At 38.5% G+C, this 23,121-nt stretch overlaps 1 protein-coding gene across 1 annotated transcript in view; it reads left to right on the top strand.

Annotated features, from left to right (window-relative positions):
- The first annotated feature begins 3,376 nt into the window (after nucleotides 1-3,376).
- ABCA12 (ATP-binding cassette, sub-family A (ABC1), member 12) overlaps nucleotides 3,377-23,121 on the top strand; it is a 202,021-nt gene continuing 182,276 nt past the window's right edge. The window contains exons 1-2 of the mRNA XM_010861144.1: nucleotides 3,377-3,445; nucleotides 15,771-15,864. Coding sequence (XP_010859446.1) covers nucleotides 3,377-3,445; nucleotides 15,771-15,864 — 163 coding nt within the window. The remainder of the gene's footprint in view (nucleotides 3,446-15,770; nucleotides 15,865-23,121) is intronic.

Below are 23,121 nucleotides of genomic sequence, written 5' to 3'. Positions count from 1 at the left end.
ATAGATATTCAGAGTGGGGCAAATATTGGAGATCTGATTGTCTATGTCATCCTACTTAAAGTATTTTGAATTATGTTTTGTGAAAGATTACCCCAGTCTTCAAGGAAATGTAGGTGATGTTAGGAGCTATTGACATTGTGTGCCATCGAGTATAAATGGATGAATGCTGAATGCTAAGTCACTTTAGTCATGTCCAACTCTTTGTGACCCCATGGACTGTAGCCCGCCAGGCTCCTCTGTCCAAGGGATTCTCCAGGCAAGAATACTGGAATGGGGTGCCATGCCTTCTTCCAGGGTATCTTCCCAACCCAAGGATCAAACGCACATCTTTTCATGTCTCCCACATTGGCAGGCGAGTTCTTTACCACTCGTGCCACCTGGGAAGTCCATATAAAGGAATATCTTACATATATTAAACACCTAATGTATCATTTTGAGATCACTTTGAAGAAATAGATCTCCTGGGGGTCAGGGATTATAAAAAAATACATTATCTTCATCAGAATATTAGAGGTAGTAGATGAAGGTATATGATCAAGGAGACATCCTGAGAGAGAATCTTGAAATGAAGTTAAAAAAAAAAAAATCTCCATGACTTCACTGAAGAAGTCATGAGCAGCTTCTGGGAAAAACCATCTGGGACCTTCTGAGCTGACCTCTCACCTGCATCAGTGGCACAGTGAGTTAATGCTGTTTAACCTGAGATAACCTGAATGAATAAACTGATTCTGTGTCTATAATGTCTCTCTCAATGTATGGAATCATATCCCCAGATCCCACCCTGTTTCTCAGCTGAGTAATGTTTATTTGTGAACCAAACCATCAGTGAGTCGTAAACTGTGACAGATGGCAGAGAAAGAATGCGGGGAAGCAGGAGCTCAAGTCATCAGCAGAGCTGGAGAGAGCCAGATAAATTTTGGACACTGCATCCCAGGAGTGGTGAAGGAGGGTATTTTTGCCATGGCCCTCAGCTGTCTGAAGAGCACCTTGTCTTTAATCTTGTCCAGAAAAAAATTATATATATTCAAGACTGCCTGCCTCATGGAGATTGGGCTTAAAAGGGATTCATCACAGTAGGGAAAGAGCCAGAATTGGAATAGGTATGTGCCAAAGTGGCTCCAGTCAGCCCCAGGCTGGCTGCCATCAATATAGCAGAGTTGGCATGGGGACCAGGAAGCTGAATCAGCACTTGCTCTGGGTTTGAAGGGAAAATTCAAACATTGCTTGAACTTATTTCACAGAGTCTGGAGCAGTCATGGAAAGGCGTGAGGACCAAAGTGGAATTTCACTAGTTTTAACTCAAATTTGTCTTCCATTAAATTCAGCAGCCATTATTGAGCATTGATCATGTGTAAAATATTGTGATATAAAATAGTCTATTCTCTCAAAGCATTTACAATCTAATGTGGGAAAAATGATTGTATAAAAGTCACAATGGAGCAAAAATGCAAGTTCCTTGAAAGAAATATGAACAAAAAACTATACTGGATTCAAAAAGACAGGAGAGAGGATATCCTCTGGGGTATACCTACAAAGCCTTCATGGAAGATGTCAATTTGGGGATAATTTTGAGAGGAAGGTGCTTTAAGAGGGAGGCATGCATCCCAGGTAGAGGAGTTAGCATGAGCAAGCCTGGACGGGAAAGCAGAGGTTATATTTGCATATTGTAGTATACACCAATTTGGCATGTGGCCAGGCATTTAATGATAGAATGGCTATGTATGAATGTGGGAGCTGGACTGTGAAGAAAGCTGAGCACTGAAGAATTGATGCTTTTGAACTGTGGTGTTGGAGAAGACTCTTGAGAGTCCTTTGGACTGCAAGGAGATCCAACCAGTCCATCATAAAGGAGCTCATTGGAAGGACTGATGTTGAAGCTGAAACTCCAATACTTTGGCCACCTGATGCAGAGAGCTGACTCATTTGAAAAGACCCTGATGCTGGGAAAGATTGAAGGCAGGAGAAGGGGACGACAGAGGACGAGGTAATGGATGGCATCACTGACTCAATGGACGTGAGTCTGAGTGAACTCCAAGAGTTGGTGATGGACAGGGAGGCCTGGAGTGTTGTGATTCATGGGGTCGCAAAGAGTTGGACACGGCTGAGTGACTGAACTGAACTGATTGGATTATAAGATTGGACTATATTGGCTACAGGCAGATAGTATAGGCATTGAATATCAGAGGGAACATGTTGTCATTAAGATGTTAAAGCAAAGTTATTCCTAAAAGTTTTTGTGGCAGACTTCTGGATTGTATATACCTTAAATCACAATTAAAATTTGTTATTTATAATGAAATTATATTTATAATATCATTAAGTACTTTATACTTAATTATAAAGTGCCTTGAATAATTCAAGCACAAGTCCTTTTTCTTTTCCCTTAATCACCAGAAATTCCTTTGCTGATTTAGAGATTTCAAGTGCAGTTAGAACTCACTCATTATATCGTACCCTCAGAGATATCCTGGGTCAGCCTATGTCTCCTTTGACCATGAAGTCTGAAACAACATGGCTCTCCTGTAATAAACACATGACTCCCTGGCCCCCAGGTGAGGGAATCCAGTGTATGTCATTACTGTCACCTACAGGTGACAGCCTTTTATTTTCTGCATGTTTTCTAACCTAGCAAATTATGATAGAAGCCAGCAGTTACTTTTCCCCAAATCAAAGCATTAACTTCACTTTAAACTAAACATTGAAACCTTCTCTAGGATATCTCATGATGGACTGAGCCTCAGAGTGTTTCAGCTGAGCTCTGGCCTCATGGATGTAAAACATCTTAATGACACTTTATTATGAGAGTCACTAGTCCCAGAGTCTGTAACGTGCTCTAGTGCCCTGCCTCTGCCAGAGCAGGCTCTATGTAGCGAAGAAGGTGAGAGAATGTAGGACAAGTCCTACTGGCCTGGCAAGGGTCCCACCTAATTCCTATGACGTGTCCAGAGCAGGTGACACCTTCTGGAAGGTGTGGATAGGCAGTTAATTTTATGGAGAGTAGGAGGTGTGGGTTCAGCTTTTTTTCCAGTAGGGCATTATCTGAATGATATTCATTCTCTCTTGAGTCTGGACTTCACGCAACAGGCAGCTACTGGATGTTATTTTAAAATAAGCAAACACCACCAAAAGATCCTGGCCTGGATCATCGTTTGAGGGGAAGAGCTGGTTGAGAAGTGCTCCTTGGGCAGGATTAACCCAAGAGAAAAATCCAGCAGAAAGAGAAGATCGGTGGGTTTCTTACCCCAGCTCCCAGGAAAGCTATGCCATGAATAGGCTCCTGACCCATTGACACACAGCAAGTTGGACGGGGAACCAATTCTTCTTTTGAGGGGTGGAGGAAAAAAGAGGAATTCTCTTGTTTGTGGCATCTTGAAGGATGGCTTCCCAGCTTCATCAGCTTCGGGTTCTGGTCTGGAAAAACTGGCTGGGTGTCAAAAGACAGCCGGTGAGTAAAACAAGGGAGTGGGGTCATGGGGGCAATGTTCCAGACCGTTTTAAAATGTAGAGTTAATGAGAGGTAAAAAAAGAAGAGTTTTAAATCACTTTCTAAAGCAGAAATAAGATATTTAGAGATCATCTCTGCATCTATTTTACAGCTCATGGGGCGAGTCTAAACATGCTCCCAAATCTGCCTTTTGATTTCAGTAAATTAAAAGAATAAACCAGGACATGCCCCAGGCAAAGAAACAGATACATCTTGTTACTGGTTGAATTGGAACTTGTGCTGAATTCTAGATTTGTGGCCAAAAGCTTTCAGGAATTTACTTAACAAATTCTGTTAAAAATGAGATGAAGAAAAGTTTCAGATGAAAGTTTTCAATAAATGGGATTGAACTGTACTTGAAAACCAAAAGTGATAGAAATGTGAATTGATAAGAAACATATGGAAAGAAAGTAGTTTGAGGGCTGTTGGTATAGAAAATCATCTACGAAATTTTGAGTATTTAAAAATTATTTACTAGAAATGCCAAACAAGGGTCAATATATATGCCAAGCTTTAAGAGTGTTATTGAATCACTTTACTGCTCCAGTCTGCTTATTTTTTGAGCTCTTACATTCATGTTTGCTTTTTAAATTATATAGCCAGCTGTGAAATCCTTACCAGATAGGATGCCAGGAGACTGAGAAAGGACCTGACTTTAGTGAGGTATTGCATATTGAGAAGAATGTTAGAAAACTGGAGAAGTCCAGAAAGGCACTCAGTATACTTTATCCCAGCCTAAAATGAATAATATAAATATTTACAAATAATATGCCAAAATTGTGTCTATATATCTTATCTCACTCTAGGTTTGCTTGCAGTGCCTGACACCGTACTTAAGTGTTCTGATGTATATATTAATAGGGAGAAGTTGATTTGCCTTTGTGAATTTGGTGGGGAGGATTTAAAATCACAAGGCATTCTGTGATTGTATGGGTGTGGGTATTGAACATAAAATTTTAAATCATTAATATTTTAATTTCAGTCTTTAAATTGGAAACAACACAAAAGTGAAACTTTCTATAATTTTCCCATGGTAGGTTCTGTGTGAAATTTAGCAGGGAAAGAGTCTGGTGCTTGTGCTCAGAAGGCAAGAATTAGCTTCCTGGTTCTGTTCCTCACCAGCCACATGACTTAAATGTCATATCACAATTTCTCTGAGCACTGGTTTTCCCATCTGTAAAATGGGCATCAGGTCTACCATATCTGTCTCATAGGGTGGGAAGAACCAAATGCGCTGTATAAATGGTGAAACATTTGGCAAATAAATTATAGATGGATTTGGGAAATGTCCGTGTTGTAGTTTATTTAAAGAAATGGTGAAAGGAAATTCAGGTGAAGGGAGTGTGGGAGAGAGGAAGAAATTTATATACAGTAAAATTCCTAAGTGATGAAAACTCAGTAGTTAAAATAATAGCGAAACTGAAGACTTGTAACTGTTGCTGATAAGCTGAATGCTGAAGTGGTACATTTTCCTTACAACTCCATTTTACCTAAAAATTAAAAATAAAATCCCTCAGGTAAATAAACTTTTTCGTTGAGAAATTTTATCTTTAGAAGCTTTAATAAGTTCCTTCCTATTCTGTAAAGTAGCTGGGATATCAATATTCTACTTTAGTGCTTTTCTCCATTTTAGTCAATTTCTGCTGGACATGGCACATTTAAAGAAGATGGATGTCAGGCGTGCTAACATGTTTTCACTATGATGACTTATATTATTCCTATGTAGCCAGAATCCTTGAAAGTCCCCAGTAATATACTTTGACTAGGGAAAGAAAATACATGAACTACTAGTTCATTTTGTGACATCAAATGATTCAGATCTTCAGTTCAGTTCAGTTCAGTTGCTCAGTTGTGTCTGACTCTTTGTGACTCCATGGACTGCAGCATGCCAGGCCTCCCTGTCCATCACCAATTCCTGGAGTTGATTCAAACTCATGTCCATTGAGTTGGTGATGCCATCCAACCATCTCATCCTCTGTTGTCCCCTTCTCCTCCTGCCTTCAATCTTTCTCAGCGTCAAGGTCTTTTCAAATGAGTCAGTTCTTCGCATCAGGTGGCCAAAGTATTGGAGTTTCAGCTTCAGCATCAGTCCTTCCAAAGAATATTCAGGACTAATTTCCTTGAGCACCTTAAAAGAATGTGACTCAGGACAGATAAGTCTTGGTTTGCAGAAAGTGAGATCATTAAAGTCTAAAATTTGGGACAATACCAAAGGCCCACTTGAATCCATTATGAGCAACTAGAGGGATGCATGAGACCTTTAGAAAATGGTGGTGCCAAAAGGAGAAGGAAGGACAATTCTAAGTGGAGAGCTAGAAGACAAATAAAGGTATACTTTCTCACAGTTTTTAGGGCTTCCCTCATGGCTTAGATGGTAAAGCATCTGCCTGAAATGAGGGAGACCCAGTTTCAATCCCTTGATTGGGAAGGTCCCCTGGAGAAGGAAACTGCAACCCACTCCAGTATTCTTGCCTGGAAAATCCCGTGGACAGAGGACCCTGGTAGGCTATGGTCCATGGGGTCGCAAAGAGTTGGACATGACTGAGTGACTTCACTTCACTTTCTCATAGTTTTACTTGGAGCCAATCCTCTGTCTTCATATTGGAAAAGAAGCTCGATGACAAAATAGGTGGAAGGACATGCATGGGTCAGTGTCACTTATGAGGGAAGAAAGAGAAACTCGAGAGGTTGGAAAATTAGGCTTGAAGAATATTGAAGGAGATAAGAGTTTTACAAATGTTAAAGAGAAAATATAGACAAATTAGAAGACTGAATATAAAAAGGAGTATATAACTTTGAGAGAGGATATAGTCTGTGTATAGGAACTGGACTCTTGTCATCCATCAAACAGTTATTTAAAGTGCAAGTATTTTTATCTCTACTTAGCAATTGTTCTGAATATGGCACTTTAAAAATATACCCTTAGGAAAATAGAAATTAAGTTGTGTGCACTGGAGATGTATGGTCCTTGTGTGTCTGCACGCTCAGTCATGTCTGACTCTTTGTGACCCTATGGACTGTAGCCCTCCAGGCTCCTCTGTCCATGGGATTTTCCAGACAAGAATACTGGCGTGGGTTGCCATGCCCTCCTCCAGGGATCGTCCCAATCCAGGGATCAAACCCACGTCTCTTATGCCTTCTGCATTGCAGGTGGATTCTTTACTGCTGAGCTACCAGGGAAGCCCACGTATAGTTCTTAGTGAGTGTTAAAGAAAAATGCTAGCATCACCTCATGATATCCTCTTTCACTTTGTTTTCAAGAGAGTCTATCACAAAGCAAGGCAATGGGAAGGACAGTCTAGAGGAAGAAGTTAGGAATCTACAAATGGAGAAACAAATACAGGGGAAAAACAAGTAAAAATATAGTAAAATTATTAAAGTCGAATGGGGATTAGTTAGGAAGTTTATTATAAAAGTATATATTAGCCTAGAAACTGAAAGAACAATTTTAAAACACTGTACAGTCTCAGAGGTGAGCTGGCTGAGAAAAAAGGGAAGACAGAATCTTTAATTTTTGAGGTGACTTCCATCAAAATTATTCTTAGCGCTAATGTTTCTCTTTTGTAAAATCAAATGTCAGAATTCTGAACTATTTGGAATTGTCTAACTGCCTTGATTTTACAGGGTCCCTGAGAGCTCAAGGGAACCTATCCAGAATCATATAGTGAATTTTAAAATGCAAAGTTAGATTTTACCAAAAATGGATCTCTTCTTTCGATTACCTCCTGCTATTTCACTATTGCTCCTAAATTTAGTTTCCTTTCCCAATATTCTCTAATCCCTGCTCAGAGTTCAGCCCATCAACAAAGAGATCATATTCACTAAGGGGACTTTAGATATTGCTGTTTTTTTTAACATTAGTGGTAATGTCAATTCTCAATTCTATTGCAAAAAATGAATACTTGGAGGAGTGTGAAAAAAATACATTAGATACCAACAGAAATGTTAGGTAATAGAGAAAATCAATTAGATGGAGTTGCTACCCTGCTGGGCTTGTAATTTAACTCTAAAAAATAATGGAAAAATGAGCATACATTCCACCGGATATGGTTAGCAACAGGGAGGCTTACCTAATGAGATGACAGTTAATGACAGGAAACAGAGTCCTGGGACAGCAAAGAGACTGGCGGCTTGAAGGCTAGGTAGTGCAAGATAAGAATTTATCCTTCATTAAGAAGATGGGTTCTAAATAAGCATATCAAAAAGTGACTACAAGTCTCTATAGAAGTGGAATCTAATTCCAGACTCATGACCCAAAGAAAGAAGAATAACTACACCTATTTATTTTCTGCTTTTGTAACTATTTCACTGGCGGATCACATTTTAGCTCAGTTGATGACAGACCTAATTTTTCTATCATAGATATTCCCACAACTTGATAAACTTTTAACATTGGATCAAATTTGACACTTCCTCCCTCATCCTCACCTTGCTCATTTAACTTTCTCTCACAGTGGCTAAATAAAAAGGAAGACTTGAAAATTTTGAAATAGGTTGGTCCATGCATTAAAATAATGTTTGATTAAACAATTTAGAATTAAACTGAAATTCCAAATTGAATTCTAAATCAGATTAAAATGAATTTGATCTTGCACAATTCACTCAGCTACATGGTCAAATGTTCCAAGCCCTTTTATGTCTTTTGGATCCATACACATTTACTCCCTTAAGCCTTTTTAATTGTTCCAAACATTTGAATCTGCTTGTTCTTTATGGTGTCTGACACATAACAGACATCCACATTTTATTAGTTTCAGTTCAGTTCAGTCTCTCAGTTGTGTTCAACTCTATGCGACCCCATGAACCGCAGCATGCCAGGCCTCCCTGTCCATCACCAACTCCCGGAGTCCACCCAAACCCATGTCCATTGAGTCGGTGATGCTTTTGAATTATGGTGCTGGAGAAGACCCTTGAGAGTCCCGTGGACTGCAGAGAGGTCAAACCAGTCAATCCTAAAGGAAATCAATCTTGAATATTTGGAAAGACTGATGCTGAAGCTGAAACTCCAATACTTTGACCACCTGATGCGAGGAACCGACTCATTAGAAAAGACCCTGTTGCTGGGCAAGATTGAAGGCAGAAGGAGCAGACGGCAGCAGAGGATGAGATGATTGGATGGCATCACCTACTCAATGGACATGAATTTGAGCAAGCTCCAGGAGATAGTGAAGGATGGGGAATCCTGGCGTGCTGCAGTTTTTGGGTCACAAAGAGTTGGACAGGACTTAAGCTATGAACAACAAACAACAACATGATTAAGACTAGAGAGTAAATATCTGATTCACAGGCATTCAAATAACAGTAGTTCTCTCAAATTTTTAAATATATAGTAACACAGTAATTTAAAGTTTACTGTATCTTATTTTATTATTTACTTTTAATGAAAATAATAAAAATGGTGGCTACCTACAGAATTAGGAAGACTAACAATAATTGAAATAAAAGGTTCTAACAAAGTAATGGAATGTAAATGACATAAAGTTGAAATTATGTGCTTTGCCAAGGTTTTTTTAGAAAATTAGATTTGAAAGTTTTTTAAAGATTTGAAACAATAGTTCTCAGCAAATACAGAGGTAAATGTTTCTAGGTAATTCAATTGAGTTAAAAATTACTACAGATCAGCACTAAATGGAAAATTTAGAGTGAATTTACATTTAGTTTATTCAAGGAATTTATTAAGATTTAAACCTAGAATTTTGAGTGGATGACCTCACTGATTTCAAAGCCACTGAAATATGTCCTGTTGTCATCATTAATTCTCCAAACCTTACCATATGCATGCAAAAGATAGACATCCTTGGATATAAAGCATGTTTTTTAAAATCTCTTTTCTTGGTCTTTTGTCTCTTCTCTTGCTGTCTTTAAAAAAGTGGTTCTGGATTCTCAAAAGGAATTACTTTTAAAATAATTTCAATTTTTTCAAATTTTAAAATAATTTAAAATTAAAGTTGCAAGAACAGTACAAATATATATTTTTTCTAGAGCTCGTTGAGGTTGATGCCCCATTATCTCAGATAATTTGGTGTGCATACTTCACAAACAAGGACATCTTCCAACATAAGCCAGTCATTGTCCTTCAGTTGCTCAGTTGTGTCTGACTCTTTGCAACCCCATGGACTGCTGCACACCAGGCTTCTCTGTCCATCACTATCTCCCAGAACTTGCTCACACTCATGTCCATTGAGTTGGTGATGCCATCCAGCCATCTCATCCTCTGTTACCCCCTTCTCCTGCCTTCAGTCTTTCCCAGCATCAAGGTCTTTTCCAATGAGTCAGTACTTCGCATCAGGTTGCCAAAGTTTTGGAGTTTTCAGCTTCAGCATCCAATGAACAGTCCTTCCAATGAACATTCAGGACTGATTTCCTTTAGGATTGACTGGTTTGATCTCCTTGTAGTCCAAGGGACTCTCAAGAGTCTTCTCTAACACCACAGTTCAAAAGTGTCAATTCTTCGGTGCTCAGCCTTCTTTGGGCTTCCCTGGTGTCTCAGTTGGTAAAGATAATTGCCTACTATGCAGGAGACCTGGGTTCAATCCCTGAGTTGGGAAGATCCCCTGGAGAAGGGAACAGCAACTCACTCCAGTATTCTGGCCTAGAGAATCCATGGATTATATAGTCCATGGGGTTGCAAAGAGTTGGACACTACTGAGCAACTTTCACTTTCACAACCTTTTTTATGGTCTAGCGCTCACATCCATACATGACTACTAGAAAAACCACAGCTTTGACTGTACAGATCTTTGTTGCCAAAGTGATGTCTTTGCAATTTAATACACTGTCTAGGTTTTTCGTAGGTTTTTTCCCAATGAGCAAGCTTCTTTTAATTTCATGGCTACAGTTGCCATCTGCAGTGATTTTGGAGCCCAAGAAAATTAACTCTGTCACTGTTCATATTGTTTCTCCATCTATTTGCCATGAGGTGATATGACCGGATGCCATGATCTTAGTTTCTTGAATGAATGTTGGTGGCGCATAAGCCAGTGCCACCATTAAATTCTTAGATCCAATTCAAGCATCACCAGTTCTCCCAAACATGTCCTTTATAGAAAAAAAACATGATTTAGAATCATGTTCTGTATCTAGTTTTCACATCTTTAGTTTGTGACTGTTCAATAATCATCCTTGACTTTCATGACCCTGACACCTTTTGAACATCTAAGACCAGTTGTTTCGTAGAGTTTCTGTTGCTTTGTAGCTGTGCTTAGTTGCTCCGTCATGTCCAACTCTTTGTGACCCCATGGATTGTAGCCCACCAGGCTCCTCTGTCCATGGGGATTCTCCAGGCAAGAATACTAGAGTAGGTTGCCATGCCCTCCTCCAGGAGTTCTTCCTAACCCAGGGATTGATTCCAGGTCTCCGCATTGCAGGCCAGTTCTTTACTCTCTGAGCCTCCAGGGAAGCCCTGTTTTGTAGAGACTTGGGTTGTTTATCTCTGGAAGGAATACCGCAGAACGATGCTCTGTTTTTCATATTATGACACATCAGGTGGTGCATGGTGTCAATTTGTCTCACTTTATGGTGGCTCAGAGGGTAAAGTGTCTGCCTTCAATGTGGGAGACCCAGGTTCAATCCCTGGGTCAGAAAGATCCTCTGGAGAAGGAAATGGCAACCCACTCCAGTATTCTTGCCTGGAGAATTCTTGCCTACCAGGCTACAGTCCACGGGGTTGCAAAGAGTTGGACACAATTCAGCAACTTCACTTTCTATGGGGAAATACTTTGTGACCATGTACGTATTTGTGTTTCTCATTAAGCTTTCAATGTATCTATTTCTGTATACATTTATTCCTATTTACATAAACTCATGGAGTCTTAGTTTATACAGTTAGATATAGATATACTCTTTTATTATCAAGTCTTTTAATGTTTAATTTTGGCCAGTGGGTCAGATTTGATGTTCAAATTTGGCCACTAGCACGTATCTGTGTTTTATTGATGTGTCTCCAACGTTCTCTGAGATTCTCTGAGCAGTATGTCTGGCACCCTTCTATCTATTGATCTGCCTATCTTTTTCTTTAAATTTATGTATGCATGTATGTATCTCTGTACCTATATACATTCTATATATATTTTATAGCTCTCTTCAGCCTGGAAAACAGTGATAGCCCAATAGCAATGAGCATACTTATCTCTCATCCTCTAAAAGAAGCTAGTCTTTCTTGAAAAAAGAGGTATTCCCAGGACTGGGACAGAGAAATTATACAATGAGGCAGAAACTACTTGTGGGACTGGAAAGAAAGAAATAAGTTGTACACACATTTCTAGCTATAGTTCATGAACTAGTAGTTCACAGCCTTTATATCTTTACTTCTAACCTGATACTACAGAGTTCATTCTAGTTTCCCCCTTTTGCATGTTTATAATCTCCCTGTTGGATAGTGAGAAAGCCCAGCTCCTCTAATGGGGGATATACTTACTTTCGGTGAACCTTCCTATGTGAAACCAGTCACCTGCTCCCTGCCCTGCACAGACACCCTCCTTACCCAACTTGGGTCCTGACACCCCAATGCCTGGCTGCTGTATCATGGGTATCCTCTTCACCTTGGTAGGGACCCACTTCCCTCACTGTGTCACCGTGGTGCCCTGAGTCCTGGTGTGGACTGACCTTGCTTGCTCCACCTAAGGAATTTTGGGCACTGAATTTTTCAGAAAAAAAACAGTGAAGAGGAAAAAACCAGAAGGGAACATATCAATAGAAAATAAACCGTGGAGAGATAAAAAGAGACAAATGCCACGGTCCGCTGCAGCTGCTGCTGCTGCTGCTAAGTCGCTTCAGTCGTGTCCGACTCTGTGCGACCCCGTAGACAGCAGCCCACCAGGCTCCCCTGTCCCTGGGATTCTCCAGGCAAGAACACTGGAGTTGGTTGCCATTTCCTTCTCCACATGGCCCACTAGAAAACTGTAAATTACTCAGTGTGCATATGCCATTAGATATCAAGAGTGCAGGGGAGGTGGAATGCAAGTGAGGTATAGAGGCACATGAAACATGATTAAAATGTTAGCAAAAGTATGAAACTCTTAAAAACTACTTTTCCCAGAGTTTTCAAGTAGCTCTGATATATGTTTATGTAAAATCAATATTTCAGCATTTATTCCAAACAAACAAAGTTACAGCTCATTGGTTTAGTGTTTAGATCCATGGCATTGCATTGCTTCTAGGTTGTTTATGATAATATTTAGAATGGTGTTGCAAGCAATCCTGCTGCTATGAAAATTTTAAATTTGCTTATTTCTTGCTTTTGTGATTAACTTGTCAACCTTAACATTTCCAAGATCACAATGTGGAGGGCTTTGGATTTATTATCCTTCTATGGTGCTGTATGCAGAAATGTTCTCCAGACCTCTCTGACATAAAATCCTGAGGGAAATCTTGTGATAATACATTGTTTATGGGTTTGCTATGGATTTTACCTGTAACAGGGTCTAAATTACCTTAAACTACTCCAATACAGATTGCATTTTTTGTTTGGATTTAAATCATGTCTAAAATTAATCTCAGGATTTACTGAAACGTACTCATGAAACCATCAAATTAGATCAACCAAACGATAACTTAAAGATAACCCGTGACAAATGTCCCTTATTTGAATGTGAATGTGCATTTGTGTTGGTGTATTTGATTTCAGTTGCTCACTGAATTCTCATGAGGTTGCTATGGAAAATGAATGGATGTTCCTAAAAGTAGCTTTGGGGCACTAAACCTACTCAGATGAATATATTTTTAAAAGAATAACTATGAATTTAAATATAAAACCAGTAAATCCACAAACATCAAATATTTTTAACCTTAATTCCTTATAGTCGACTTTTCAAATGAGTCACATGGAATAAAAATGGTACCTTGTATCTAGGATCTTCTAGATCTAGACTAATTTTTGAACATATCAGAGACTAGGCTAGAATAGTAACACATCTTATATTTTCATAGCACATATTATTCCTATACACTTCCTGTAGTACTTTCTTATTTGTTCCTTGGAGTGGTATCATTTTTTTTTAATGCTAGTTTAAGTATCAGGTGTCCAGATCCTTGTCCCCTGCTCTGCTTCCCAACTGGATATCTAACTTTGGATTAATTATGCTAACCTTCTGCGGCCAAAGAATAAAAAAGGGAGCTGGATCAGATCAAGGCTTCTTAACCACTTCTGTGCTGTGGATGTCTTGGCCAACATGGCGAAGCCTATGGTCCTTCTAAGAATAATGTTTTTAAATCAAGAAAAAAATAGCATTACAGATAAAACCAATTATATAGAAATTCAGTTTTTAAGTATCAAAATGCAAGTTCATGATATGGTAATATATATTTATATAGCATTAAATAAATAAAGGTGAATCCATGACAATTCTAATTGTAATTCTATGATGAATACAAACAGTACTTTGAAGTATCTGTAACAGCACTAATATGATTCGAAAATATCTGTGGTTTCTATAGGTGACAAGGTCACAGGTGCTTATAATAATGTTGTAGTTCCTAGTCTACATTTGTCATTATTGGAAATACTACATTAATTTCCATTATTGGAAATATTATTTCAGTCATAAGCTGGAGAAATTAAAAATACAATTTTTTTTCTATCCAAGTTTACAAATGCCCAGAATTCTGTTCAATAGGTGAGCTCAAAGGAACTTTCCAACAAAAATATTCCAACACTAAACAGTTCTGCTAGTTCAGTGGGGTAATATGCATTTAGAATCACTCTATTCCAAGAGTGGTCCATGCACCGCAGCAACAGCAGCACTTACCTGGAGCTTGTTAGAAAGAAATACAGTACCTCTAGCTAGCCTTAGATCTACTGAATCTGAATCTATGTGTTTACAAGATCCTTAGGTGATTTTGCATGCATATTAATGCTTGAGAAACACTGCTGTAGCTGCGAGCCTGTCTGCAAGCTTTTATGTTGTGGTTAAACTTAGTACCTTAGGATCAATAGTCAACTTGCTCCATTTTTTAAAACTGCCCTTAAATCCAAAGCCAAAGAATGTGGTGACATATCTGCCAGCAAGGAGGTCAGTGCTAATGGAGACACATGGAGATGTTCATGGAAAATTTAGGTTAAACATTACTTACGGATTGGTAGTTGAATGGGTCTAGATTGTTTCGGAGAACTGAAGAGCCCCAGGCAGTAGATTGAGATTTGGCAGAAGCACATCATCTCTGAAAAATGAGGGAGGAATGAAAATGCGTCTGACTGCATAATCAGAAACATAGTTCAAGTTTGACTTACAGAAAAATGTTCTGTGTGGTTTGGTTCAAGCACTCAAATTGCTTGCATATCACAGTTAATGTTCTTGTGAAAAGAAAAGTGGAAGTCGCTCAGTCGTGTCTGACTCTCTGTGATCCCGTGGACTATATATTCCATGGAATTCTCCAGGCCAGAATACTGGAGTGGGTAGACTTTCCGTTCTCCAGGGGATCTTCCAAACCTAGGGATCGAATCCAGGTCTCCCACATTGCGGACAGATTCTTTACCAGCTGAGCCACAAGGGAAGCCCAAGAATACTGGAGTGGGTAGCCTATCCCTTCTCCAGGGCATCTTCCCAACCTAAGGATCGAACTCAGGTCTCCTGCATTACAGGCAGATTCTTTACCAACTGAGCTATCTTGTGAATACATGTTTTTCACTGCTCTGGAACGAACTTTATAGATATGTAAAATATTAAGTTGATGGTGTCTTATGAACTGAATCATGTTTACATGGGGAGGAAAGCTGCTCCTTAAGTGTCTTACAGTGAAATTCTCTAACAGAAATTTCTCTAACATTCATTGAGGGCTTCCCTGGTGGCTCAGCAATCATTCATTCATTCACTTGTTCAATAATGTTTATTGAGTTATTATCCAATGTCACAAACTAATCTTTATACCTGGGCTTAGCATGCTAATACTGGAAGTGGTAAGATATGTCTTGGTTGAAATTAGGTTGGGTTTTGTATGTCCTGTTTATCATGTTAAGCCTTATTCAACAAACACCCAGGAAGCTCTAAGATTTTCAAGTTAGGAATTTCCTGATCATACTTGACTTTTAAGATCATCATTCTTGGGGTAGTTAAGAAAGGTCACTGGAAAGCAGGCTTCAGAAGATCATTTAAAGGTTTTAAACCTGGAAAATTCCTTATTGCATTTATTTCAAGGTCTCTTACATTTTTAAAAATCTCATTCCTTTCTTATTAATAACATTTATAGGCAAATATCTAGCTTGTATTGGAATTTTGTAGAATAATGTTCTTCTTGTCAGATGTTTTGGTTTAGCAATATAATTAACATTTTTTCTGTCATTACTTTGCAGCTTTGGACACTTGTCTTGATTTTATGGCCGGTTATGATTTTCATAATTTTGGCTATTACCCGGACCAAATTTCCTCCAAAACCAAAGCCAACTTGTAAGTAAATGACATTTGTTTATTTCTCTAACTTTTGGATTCTGGTTAAAATTTATTTTGCTACCACTTTAGTGCTTTATTCTAAAATTCATTTTTTGAGTAATTTTTCCAATTGGAAATATCAATATTTGTATAAATACTTAATATGTCTTTTATTCAGTCTTTTGAATTAAAAGAGTAAGAAGTTGAGCCTATACTGTTTATCTGGAAAACTATAATATGTAGAAGCCAGAATATATTTTAATCTTTATAAAATTTTAAATCACTTATCATTTGTCACAGATAACTCATAAATATCACCATGTTGTGTGCAACACAAACAGGCAGCCATCTCAAGCTAGATCATCCTTTACTTTTGTATCATGGGAGAAGCCATAGACTGGAATTTAACCAACTGAATGATGAAATCCAGAGCATTATAAAAATCTCATCTCTCTTCTGGGCTAATATTTGAACGGTGCATTTGTATCAAAACATTTAGTTTAAAAGAAAATTGTTTTCCAATTAATATTGGTTAGTTACATTTAATAATTACCAAGTTATAAAACTGGCACAGGGCCCAACTCAGTTCATGATTTCTTTTGGATCTTGGATGAAATGTGGAAGAGATTCAGAAAAGTCTTCAGAATTGAGCAGGATAAGCTTTCAACCCCTCAGATTTGACCAAGGTTGTTCTTACTTTTGTTTTTAAACTTTGGAGTCAGTTTCTTGGAGAAGAGTAAAGTCAAGTCAGATGTCTCATGTTTCACAACGCAGCCATCTCCTAAAAAGCTTGTAAATAAGATTTATGAGAAATCAAATTGCATTTCAGATAAATTATGGTAACTCACCAAATAAAAGAATACTGTGCTGAAGTATTTGTAAAGAGAATAATGAGCTAGTGGCTTTTAAAAATAAGTACAGTGCTTTTCAATCACCTGGTCTTAAGAAGTAAGATGAGAGCCATGGTGGAATCTATTTGAATCATACACAATATGATAATTCAAAAGAAAATATTGATTCAGTTAGTGTGAAGCATTTAAACTCTTGGTGCTAGAATAAATAATTCCTTACATTTGAATTGCACTTAATCATTTCTAAAGGACTTTTGCACAAATTGTTTTGTAGAGTTATTGATGAGATTTGATTAGGTTGCTTATAAAAACATTATAATTTTATTTTCTTCATATTTGCACATATTAGTTCTTTATAACAGATTAATTCCATTGCATAGTGTTGGAAGGGCTTCCCTCGTGGCTCAAATGGTAAAGAATCCGCCTGCAATGTGGGAAATCTGGGTTTGATCCCTGGATTAGGAAGATTCCCTGGAAAAGGGCATGGCAGCCTGGAGAATCCCCACTGACAGAGGAGCCCGGCAGGCTACAGTCCATGGGGTTGCAAAGAGTCAGACATGACTTAGCGACCAAGCACAGCGCAGTAGGATTTAGTGGAAAAGGAAATGACAACTCACTCCAGTACTCTTGCCTAGAAAATTCCATGGACAGAGGAGCCTACAGACCATGGGGTCATAAGAGTCAGACACGACTTAGCGACTAAACCACACCACCAATAGGATTTAGAGATTCATGGGGGAAAATCATGGAGAGCTCTTATTATCCCATTAAATTATGAAGAAAAGCTTGAACAAAAAAAGTATATGACAAGTGCTTCATAGACCAAATAAAAGGCTCTGCAAAACACACAGTCCAAAAGGAAATGAATAACCATTTTTAACTATGAATCTGTTATCATACTGTAACGATAATTGGTTTTGAGGTGATTGTTTGTGGGGAGGAGGGAACAAAATTGTAGAAAAATTGAAACATTAAAAGTATTTTTATTGGTCTCTCAGACCTCCAAGAAGTCTAGAAAATAGTCTATTGGTTTGTTATTAGAACTGAATGGGACCCTCTCAATTTACAGATGAGAACACTGGGACCCAAGGATATTTTAATTTGCCAAAATTCCATCATGTGCAGTAAGAGAGAAAGGCATTAAAAACTACTTTTACTAAATCATTTTCCATGAGATTTGTGTGGTATTTTATCCTCTTATGCATAGATTCAAATGTAAAGTATGTCCAAGATTTCAGCTCACCCTATAATCAATAGAGTATAAAATGTAATTTTACCATTGGAGGTACTTACTATTCTGTAGAGTAATGTAGAGAATCTAAAACTGGTATAGATGCAGTTACTCTTTCCCCCTCCCTTGTGATAGAGAGGGAATAACTTCAAAATGACAGTTTGGATTTAGGTTTTTTAATTCTGTTTTTTAAACATTGTTGTTTTTCTTTGTTTCTTACATCTACTATACCAAAAGATTAAAATGAGCTAGTAATAATCATGATAAATACTTCCTGATCTTCTACTATGTAATGGCTGTGTCATTCATTTCACAGTCAAGAAAACCAAGGCACAGAGTGATGAAGTAACTCATCCAAGATTGCAGTTAATAAGTGGTGGTGTCAGAATTTGAACCCAGACAGTCTGGTTCCAGGATATGGTTTTAAGCCTGTGGACTGACATTTCTTACATCTAGTAGTCAGTACTAATTTTTCATGTTTCAATTAGTTAGGTTTTACAAAAGTAGACTAAAAATTAGAAATTAGGGATATAAATTCCTTCTCCATCTCTATCATGAAATGTAAAAATATGGACAAGAGGAAGATTCTGAATTATGTATAGTTTTTAATGTGAAATGCTGCCTCTGTTTGACAAATTCTGCAGGAAGCATTGCAGTTCTAGTGTCACAGAAATCAACTCCTGCTTAACAAATTAAAAATCCTCTTTGGGCTACAGTGACTTCTTCAGTACTAGTTGGGCAATAGAGAAATGAGGATGAAACTCCAGACTACACCCCAGTTGAAACCCAGCTATGGTGAAAATGGGAGTTGTCATCCCGTGGGCGCCTTCTGCTCCCAGATTAGCCAGGCAGGTATGTAGCACTGATAAATCAGTCAGAGTAAATATCATCAACTCAAAGGACTCCCTCCATAGTCTTTCTGACTGAGGGCTCTGGAGAAGACTGGGTTTCTGGTGAATAAGGGAGCTGCTGCAGTCCCTGCTGTGGTGATCGCCAGACAGGGGAAAATGCATACTTTCAGTATCATCTCCCTTCACTTACTCCCTTTTGTGTTGCCACCAACAGCTTAGGTAACTTGCTCCTGCAAATAATAAGTTCCAAGTAAAGAAAACTTTCCACAGGCTGGCAGGAATCCCAGATGCTTCCTGTTCACATGGAGAAGAAATGGGCTAAGGCACCAAGTTTGAAATAGCTCTAACCTCTTGTAATCGCTACAGGCAGTGGCTTGTCAAGAGGCAAACATTAAAGCCAAAGTGTTATGCTTAGGGAGCAAAAGCAAACAAAACCAAATCGAACTCCCAAATCACATTTAGGCGAAGTCAAGCTATAATGTGCAGTGAGTTACTTCTGTCTCCCTTTAATATGTACATTCTCAAGAAAGGGCAGGCAAACAGTTCCTCATCAGTGAGGGGCCAACTGCTTTTCAAGAGTAGTAAGACCCTGCCGTAGTGAGATAAGTAGTCTCCAAAAAAAAAAAAAATGTAGTCTTGCCAACAAGACGTCATATTTTTATAAAGTTAATGAGAAGCATTATTTTTCTAGTGGAAATATCACTAAAAGCATAATGGAAATTCTACAAATATGATCATGAGATGAATGAAACGCCCAGTGTCTCAAGACTGTCACTTTCGAATATCCCTGCCCCCTCAGAAGAGAAGAAGCCAACCCATCCCACATCTGGAAACAGGGACTGTTGGAAGGCAAGGGAAAGTGCCAACTGGAATGATGTCCAAACTTGTGTTATCAGAGGGTGATATTGATTCCACCCATCCCAATGTGACTCAGTAGCTTTGGGTAAATGCAACGTCATCATTCCTACCATGTCTTTGGGCTTCCAAAGCATGACTTTTGCCTTCATGAATGTGATAAAAATAGTAATTAGAGTAAACTTTTATTGACAATATCAGCATGTACCTTGCTAAGTTCTTTGCATGGATTTCCTGAATTAATACTTACATCATCTCCTTGAATATGACTATTCCTATTTTAAAGATAACCAAGGCAGAGAAATGTTAAGTAATTTACTAATGTTCACATAGTTACTATGTGCCTGAGCCTTCATTTTAACCACAGTTCCCTCCCTTCTCCCATCCCACACAGTGGGTTTTTCCAGGTTACGAAGGCCAACAACGGCAATCCTAAAGTTTGACTCATTCGAGTTTACAACCTCTCCATTTTCTTCTTCATACCACCTGTTAGTACTATCAGAGATAGAACATGGTTGTAAAAGTGAACTCAATTTGTCAGCCGCTCCAGGGAAAAAATGTAAGAAGAAAGACTGGAATTATTGATTAATTGGCAGTTTGTGGGATACATGGGTGTTGTTATACTTTTGGGATCTGAATTATTAAGAGGAAAGAACTTATGAGGGCTCTCACTGATGAAGGCTGTGAAGGCCAAAGAAGTGAGGTTTTTATCCGGCCCTGTTCTTGCTGCTGACTTTTTGTGTGGTGTGTTTTTATGGAAATAAAGACAAGTGCATGAGGACAGAATTCCAGGGTGTATCATGCTCCCCATAACACTCATGATTTAATAGTAATAGTTGAGGGACCTACAGTAAACAATACGCTTTTCTGTGTTGTTTGGCTGAAATTAATGTAGGCTTTGTTCTGGGAAGCTCAGAATTCGTCATCATTCATCTTCTGCTGAGGCTTGCCCCATCCAATTTCTCCATCCTCAGGTGTGCCAGCCACATGAGGCTGTCTCTCAGGTTAGAACCATCTGAGTCATCTTGACTCCTCCCTTTACTTCACCTCCCCAAACCACTATCCTTCAGTTCAGAACCTATCTTGTGAAATGCATCCTGGAGTTATCCCTTCCCTTCCATCCTTCCTGCCACCCTTTGGTTCAAGATCTCATTGCTTCATGCCTGGATTTCTTCAAAAGGTTTTTTTTGTTTTGTTTTGTTTTGTTTTTTCAGGGGGTGCATCTCTGGAAGCACTGCCTTTAACACTTCCCACATTTTGTCATCAGATATATCCCTAAAATATTCTTCAGGTCAATCAAGTTTCAACTCTTCTTTGTCTCACTTTCAAGACCTTCATAATCAGGATTCATCCAGCTTTCTGTTTTTTCTGTTGGGCAGTATGTTGCGTGTGCCTAAAGAAACCATGTCTGAAATTCTTCCGCATGTCCCATGTTTATAGCTCCTCCTCATCATCTATTAAATGACAAGCTCCCATCTATGGCCTACTCTTGTACCTTCCTGACCATTCAAACTACAGCTATTTCTCCTTTATGTCTTTCTTGTGAATGTATTAGCTAGTAGTGGTTTTTGAATGACTTATGCTTAATCTTGACTCATTGGACAGATAGCACATGTATAGCAGAAATCATATCATAACTTCAAATTCTTCTCAGATACAGCATAATTCTCAACATAGGGAACAAAATAGAAGTGCAATATATTGGTCAGAATTTGATAGTTTGAAAAATTGATATGGATGCGTGGATTACAAAACTCACCCAGAGATGGATAATAATAAAAAAAATTATCAGTGTAAATCAGGTGGGTTAAGGACAAGAAGTTAACTTGTTTAAGGTTTGATTTTTACTTCTCTCCAAATAAATATGACCTTGCTATCAAAAATGTCTATATGGTTATATTAGGAGAAGAAAATAGATATAAAGCTCTGTCACTCCTCCCCAGGTAGATTCACCTGGGAATTTCCCTCACAAATTAATAAGTCCTTGTGAATGCATACAAGAGATTTTTGTGTGGGAGAGATTTACAGTCTACTTCTTGGTTAAGTTCCATAAAATGTTGGAAGAGTTTTTGAATTTCAAAGCCAGAGTCCTGTCGTTTATTTCTTCCATCTGTAAATCAGTAGTTAACTTTTTTTTGGAAACGTTACTGACCCTTTAGATGGTAACACGGAGATAAATTCTGGAAATTCATAGACACTGAGTCTAGGATTAGTCTGTGACTGTGCTTCTTTTGGTATTCGGGCAGATCATGTGGAGCAGAAGGAAGGGGGACGTGAACACGGCCCCACAACTCTGTACACAGGGCCGGCCACAGCTCCTGTTGGCAGTGGCCCATCTCTCTGACTTGGAATTCTACCAGTCTCTCACACAGTGCCGACGCACACCCTAATGCTACGTAACGTGACGAAAAGATTTCTCAACTAATCCCCTCTAAGGCTTGGTACCCAGAGTTGCACCAGAGAACCGGAAATACCTTCAAGTACAATAACACTTAATTTAACAAGTAGAAAGATAAAGAGTAAAGGATAGCTGTTGATTGTACAGTGGAGGAGGTGAGGAGGAGGAGATTTTTTTTTTTTTCTGGTCATTTCATATCATCCCTACTTTTGATGATTCACCTGACAAGCTTCCCAGAGTTACTGCCTCACTGAAAAGTGGCTCTGGGAGCCACGTGTCTTCTTTTTCAGTCCTTTCCCCTCTTCTTCCCTTTTCTTCGAGACCAGAGGAATTCCTATTATGATCACATAGGGACCTCTAATATCCAAGCCTGTATGATAAATACAAATAAATAAATGATTTCTTATAAAATCAAAGAGATTTTATTACAAGATTTCTTACAAGAATAGTAATGGCATTTGCCGAGGTGACTACTATCAGCTGATGTTTATTTCCATTATACCCTTGAAGCTCAGAGCCTGATTTAACGAAGTGATTTCAGCCAATTGTTTGCACTTGTCAGAGGGTATCAAGCCCACACACAGGCTCACAGGTGAGGGTCTGGCTTCATGGTTGGCTGACTGTGTGTGTTCCTGAGTGACTGCTTTATTAAACCTTCCTTTAAGCATCACCCAGGAAACCTGGCTTACCAAACCTTATTCATTTCTATACTACTCTCACTATTCAAAATTTTCTCATTCTCTTTGATTAGGTCATATCATGTCCTTTGCTTAGATAAATGAACCAGTGTATTTTTAGAGTGAAAGTATCTCTTATGGAAGAAATGTCACAGCATACAATATTGTCTTGTCTCAGGTCAGTTAGAATTTCACTGTGGGTTAGAATTAGAGTAACTGATAGTATTTTCACATTTAGAAAAAAAAATCTTTATTTCAATTACATATTTACATATTTATGCTTATATATAAAATCATTACTATTGTGAGAGGCAGTGTAGGGGCTTAGAGCATAGACTAGAGATCCAAACTGCCTGGATTCAAACACAAGCTTTGGGTAAATCTCTTGGATACTTGAAGCCTCATTTTCCAT

Source organism: Bison bison, unplaced genomic scaffold (assembly GCF_000754665.1).
Source record: "Bison bison bison isolate TAMUID 2011002044 unplaced genomic scaffold, Bison_UMD1.0 scf7180017864471, whole genome shotgun sequence".
NCBI lineage: Eukaryota > Metazoa > Chordata > Mammalia > Artiodactyla > Bovidae > Bison > Bison bison.
The sequence above is the reverse complement of the archived record's forward strand: the minus strand, read 5'-3'. Positions and strand labels throughout refer to the sequence as shown.